The sequence below is a fragment of the Vombatus ursinus genome, unplaced genomic scaffold (genome assembly GCF_900497805.2).
Source record: "Vombatus ursinus unplaced genomic scaffold, bare-nosed wombat genome assembly UNPS02014840.1, whole genome shotgun sequence".
Taxonomy (NCBI): domain Eukaryota; kingdom Metazoa; phylum Chordata; class Mammalia; order Diprotodontia; family Vombatidae; genus Vombatus; species Vombatus ursinus.
Genome location: NW_020954618.1, coordinates 178,328 through 183,725, shown reverse-complemented (window position 1 = coordinate 183,725; position 5,398 = coordinate 178,328). Strand labels below are relative to the sequence as shown.

At 41.4% G+C, this 5,398-nt stretch overlaps 1 protein-coding gene across 1 annotated transcript; it reads left to right on the top strand.

The window, feature by feature from the left end:
- Nucleotides 1-3,567: 3,567 nt before the first annotated feature.
- Nucleotides 3,568-4,581, top strand: NEUROD6 (neuronal differentiation 6). The gene has a single exon (XM_027840214.1). It carries the CDS (start codon nt 3,568-3,570, stop codon nt 4,579-4,581), a length of 1,014 nt encoding a protein of 337 aa, XP_027696015.1.
- The last annotated feature ends 817 nt before the right edge of the window (nt 4,582-5,398 follow it).

Below are 5,398 nucleotides of genomic sequence, written 5' to 3'. Positions count from 1 at the left end.
CCAGCCTGGGAATGTGGCTGCCAATTTGGATCCGGTGTGAGTTAAAGCGGCTAAGTTATAAACCTCTCAAAAAATAGGATTTACAAAAGGGAGTGAGCATGAACCCAACCTCCACTGATCCAGCTTTGCCAAGGATTACTTTAATACGAAAAGCATACTCTCTCACTTTATAGAAAGAGATTACTTCGTTGTCCAACAAACAACAAATGCTGGGTTTATTTTGTATTATTTAAAAAAAAACTTTTAGGTTTTTTTTGTTGTTGCTTTGCTGATAAGGCACAATCTGTGATTCATGGGGCAATTTTTAAATTGTGTTTTGTGTGTGTGTGTGTGTGTGTGTGTGTGCATGCGTGCACGCACACGCAGGCGCTCTCACACACCAGGTGGACAGAAGTAGAGGAAGGTGGAGTTTAGCCCTATTTTCCCAGCCAGGTTTGTCTAGGAGTCTTGTCAGTCTCCCTTAACTGTTTCTCTACTGTTGTGGATGATGAAACCAAAAATGAGATAGGAAAGAAAAAGAATACAGTGTGCAAAATACGGCCAGTGAAGAAAATACAAAAAGGGGATGCCAATAGAAGAAAAATGAAGAGATTTGAAAACATACCCCTTGAGAAAAAATATTGGTAGTTGGAAGAAAGGGAAAATCACTCTGAAATTTCCCAAAGACCAGAAAGATTAGTTTTAATAATAATAAAAACAGTGTCAAAGCGTTCAACAGAAGGCAAGGCAGGACTAGGCAAAGACCTGAGTGACAATTTGGTTCATTCTGCCTTTGCAGGAAGGACTGCCTGCCTGCCAAGAAAAGAACCTGCCAAGTTGAGAGTGAGATGAAGGGACACTGAGAGATGAGAAGTGCAAAGCCCCTTGTCTCAGGCAGGCTGGAGAGAGCTGAAGAGAGTTTGGTACATTTCAAAATGGACTTCTGGTGCACCTGCACCATATTTGTGAATCGTTGTTGGTATTATTACAATTATATTGTACGCATTCACTTAGAAGTTTTTGAAGGATGTAGACAAGTGGAGGAAGGGTGAGGTAGAGTAGCATCTGAGGCTATTGCTCACAGTCCCCAGATGGGAAATCTGTTCTGTTATTTTAAATTTCAGGGATGCATTGAAGTCTTGGATGTTAATGAAAAGGAATCCACATGCTCCCATAAACTATACACACCCAACAAAAATGAGATGGCCAGGGTGATTTCTTACACTTACACTAACCCTGATCTCGCTGTCATAAATAATACTGCTGTTTCCTGATTTGGGGTTTCTTGTAGCATCTCCTCTCACCTACCCAGACAAGCAGGTGCACAGATGGCATATGATATAGAAAAGGAGACAGTTGGACAGATAGAGACAGAGACACAGGGGGAAGGTAGAAAGAAATGAGGGAAGGGAGGAAGGTAGAGGAAGAAAGGAAGGAAGGAAGGAAGGAAGGAAGGAAGGAAGGAAGGAAGGAAGGAAGGAAGGAAGGAAGAAAAAGAAAAGAAGGAAGGAGAGAGGGAAGAAGGGAGAGAAAGAGGATGAGAGGAAAGAAGGAAGGGAAAAATGAAAAAGAAAAAGAATGGAAAGATAGGAAAAGAGAAAGAAAAGGAGAAAGAGAAAGAGGGAGAGAGAAAAGAGAGCAAGATTTTTTAAAAGTCTGAGCACCCCCCCCAGAATACACACACACACACACACACACACATTTTAAATGAACTGCAATATTAAGAGCTATGAAAGTTACAGCTACAGACAAGGGGTTAAGCCCAAACCTGACATGTACCTAGCTCCATGGATTGCCTGTGAATCAGAAGCTCCAGGAGAAAGGTACCTACTGTAGTATGTGAAATGCTGGTACAGATTTTTTTTTCTATCAGTCTAACCTTCTGTGTTGATACATGAATGCTGGTACCCACTTACAGGGATGCCAGATGATCAGTGCAGAATGAAGGTCCCAAGAGAAAGGATCACATGTTTTTCTCTGCCCTGTGACGTCACTAGCAGATGGCATGGGTACCAGCTCTGGCAGTTGGCATCAATGTCACTTTTTAGAGATCAATGAGATAGTGCAGAGATCCATACCCAGATCTAGAGACTCCAGGAGACGATGCGACATTCGGACTGAAAAGATTTGGAAGACAAAAAAATGAACCCTGATTATTGAATGACATTAAAGCCTAAGGTAATAGAAATAAAGATCTATTTCCATGGAGGCTGGCTTTGCATGCAAGTATTTAAAGATACAGTCTCATTGTCTTGTATTAGATAGATGCTTATGATTACCTAGAACTTGTCTTGGTATTTCATTCTCATGATGTAATTCTTTCATACTTTCACTGCTATTATGTAACATTGTAAGTGTGGACATTACTAGGAGTTACTGTGTTTGTGTGTGTGTGTGTTTGTGTGTGTGTGTGTGTGTGTGTGTGTGTGTGTGTTGAGGGGAGGGGTCCGGGAGGGGGGTGGGAAGGAAAGGTTGTTCCTTTCAAAAGTCCCTGTTTGTATATCTGCTTGTTTGAAGACTCAAAATGTTTTCCTGCTCCTCCCAAAGAAAACAAAAAACTAAACCAAAAAATTGGGAAAACAAATTCTTTTCTGCTTTTTCATTCTGGATTCTGAACACACGTGCACAATTGCCGTCTGACTCCTCAGCCCATCGCTGTCAGATATTAGCTGGAGGGAGACTTCGGAGGCTAGTAGAACAAAAACCCTGCGAGACTGCTTTTGGTTGTGATCTTGTTTTGGTTTTGTCCAGGATGCTTTGAAAGCAGAAAAAGGAAAAACTACAGACCCAACATTTTTTTAAATGCAAAACCAGTTAAACTCTTTCCTTTTGAAAAAAAATTAAAGGACAATTTGATTTCCTATTATCATAGGGTCCATTTCAGGTGAACCCATTTCTTTCTTTTTTTTTGTAGCTGGAAATGGGTAACTATTTTTTGTACATTTCTTACCTAATCAGAAGGAATGTGTTCTTTTCAATTGTCTTGAATGGAACCATTGCCCTCTGAAGCCTTGCATTCCATCAGTAATTTGCCCAAATCTAAAGTTGTATAATTTAGCAGATAAAGTTAAAGGGTTGAGTGATGGAAACCCAGCATTTTCCTTTCAAAACAGCAGCAACAACCTGGTGCCTCCTTGCATTTTTGCACCCAGGGGAATTGGTTTAATGAAATTCTTCATTGCTATATCATGTTTTGCATTTGCTGGGATTCCACAGCAAAATCTGTGGGGCTAAAAGCTGGTTTAAAATGAAAGTAAATGAACAAGGGAGGAGAGGAGTGGGGAGCAATGTTTGGTTTGATTTTGTTTACTAACTGTTTTACTTCTTACTTCGGATCAATTGGTGTTATGTCAGCCTGAGCTATTGCATGGATCAGTGTTCCCATCATTTTAGTTTGCCCAGACTCAAATTCCTTTCAAATGCAGAAAAAGTATTCATTAAGTCAGTGTTATATTTTTAAAAACAGTCATTTCTGTGCATTTATATAATCTGATAATTAAGCAAATGCTTGTATATAAGTAGGAAATGAAAACACTTTAAATATTGTGCTGGCATTTTTTCAGGTCATTTAAGCTTGTAGAGAGAATCATGCTAACACTCCCATTTGATGAGTCTGTTGTAATGGCAGAGCCCCAGATGTGCAGAAAGTTTTCCAGAGAAACTGAGGACCAAAAGCAAACTAAGAAACCAGAAAGCTTTTCGAAGCAGATTGTGCTCCGAGGGAAACACATCAAAAGGGGCCCTGGAGAAGAAACAGAGAAAGAAGAAGAGGAGGATGACAGAGAAGAGGAAGATGAGAATGGGTTGCCCAGAAGGAGAGGCTTGAGGAAAAAAAAGACCACCAAGATCAGAGTGGAAAGGGTCAAGTTCAGGAGGCAGGAAGCCAATGCCAGAGAAAGAAACCGGATGCATGGCCTCAATGATGCCTTGGACAATTTAAGGAAAGTGGTCCCCTGCTATTCTAAAACACAGAAACTGTCTAAAATTGAAACTTTACGTCTGGCCAAAAACTACATTTGGGCCCTTTCGGAGATTTTGCGAATTGGCAAGAGGCCGGACCTGCTCACGTTCGTCCAGAACTTGTGCAAGGGACTCTCCCAGCCAACAACAAACTTGGTGGCAGGCTGCCTACAGCTCAACGCCAGGAGTTTCCTGATGGGTCAGGGTGGTGAGACGACCCACCACACAAGGTCACCGTACTCCAGCTTCTATCCACCCTACCACAGCCCTGAGCTCAGCACACCCCCAGGCCATGGAACTCTGGAGAATGCCAAGTCTATGAAGCCCTACAATTACTGCACTGCTTATGAGTCCTTCTATGAGAGCACATCCCCAGAGTGTGCCAGCCCTCAGTTTGAAGGCCCCTTAAGTCCTCCCCCAATTAACTATAATGGGATATTTTCCCTGAAGCAAGAAGAAGCCTTGGACTATGGCAAAAATTACCATTATGGCATGCATTACTGTGCTGGGCCACCCAGGGGTCCCCTTGGGCAGGGTTCCATGTTTCGGTTGCCCACAGACAGCCACTTCCCTTACGACTTACATCTGCGCAGCCAATCTCTCACCATGCAAGATGAATTAAATGCAGTTTTTCATAATTAATGAGGAAAATGAAAATAAACAGTGGTCATTCACCTCCCCCGTCTCAGTAAGACAAAGCAGATGCTTGGGCCCTGTGTAACTGGCACAACTCAGTTGACGGTGTTCCCTAGTTTCGAAAGTGTGGTTTCAAATATTGTGAAATTTTCTATGTAATAATAAATCTCTTTTCTTATGAGGACTTCTTTTCTTTTCCTTTTTTTCTTTTGATTTTTTTTTTTGTCCGTAAAGCACTGTGATTTTGTTTCTACTAGACGGTTGGGGGTTTGGGGGGGTTGGTCATTTGTTTTTCCATTTTAAATTCACTGAATTTGTTTGAACAGTATGTCTGGACAAATACTGTGGAATAAATACCTGCACACAGTCAAACTTGATGTCCATTTCGATTGTACAGTAATTAATGCAAATGCATGTTATTAAAAGTGGATAAATAAAATCACGTATTTACAGTTATTAGGAATTACACATGCTATAACTTGAAGAATCAGATTTTTCTTTTTAGATCCAGAATGTCACTAAGCTGACAATGAGACTGGAAGATGGAACTGAGGAGGAAGAGGAGGGTAAAAAAAAGTATTTTTAAACTGTGCAATTTTCCCTTTCTTAGGAGAGAAAAAGCACTAGTGGACTCAGAAATCATTCATTCCTCTTAAATGTTTGCAAATGGGACAGTAAGACATCTGAGCAGGCAGGCGGTGGCAGGGTTTTTTCGTCAGGCGTCTCCGCCATCCAAAATGCTCAGCCCTGGCTTGCTTTGTGTTTTCCAGCCTTCCCAAGGACAGCGTGTCATCTGGAGCCCTGTGTCAACTGTGTTTTCCCA

What these genes read in the sequence shown, in the direction of transcription:
- NEUROD6 (XM_027840214.1), top strand. Translation starts at nt 3,568, where the DNA reads ATGCTAACACTCCCATTTGATGAGTCTGTTGTAATGGCAGAGCCCCAG.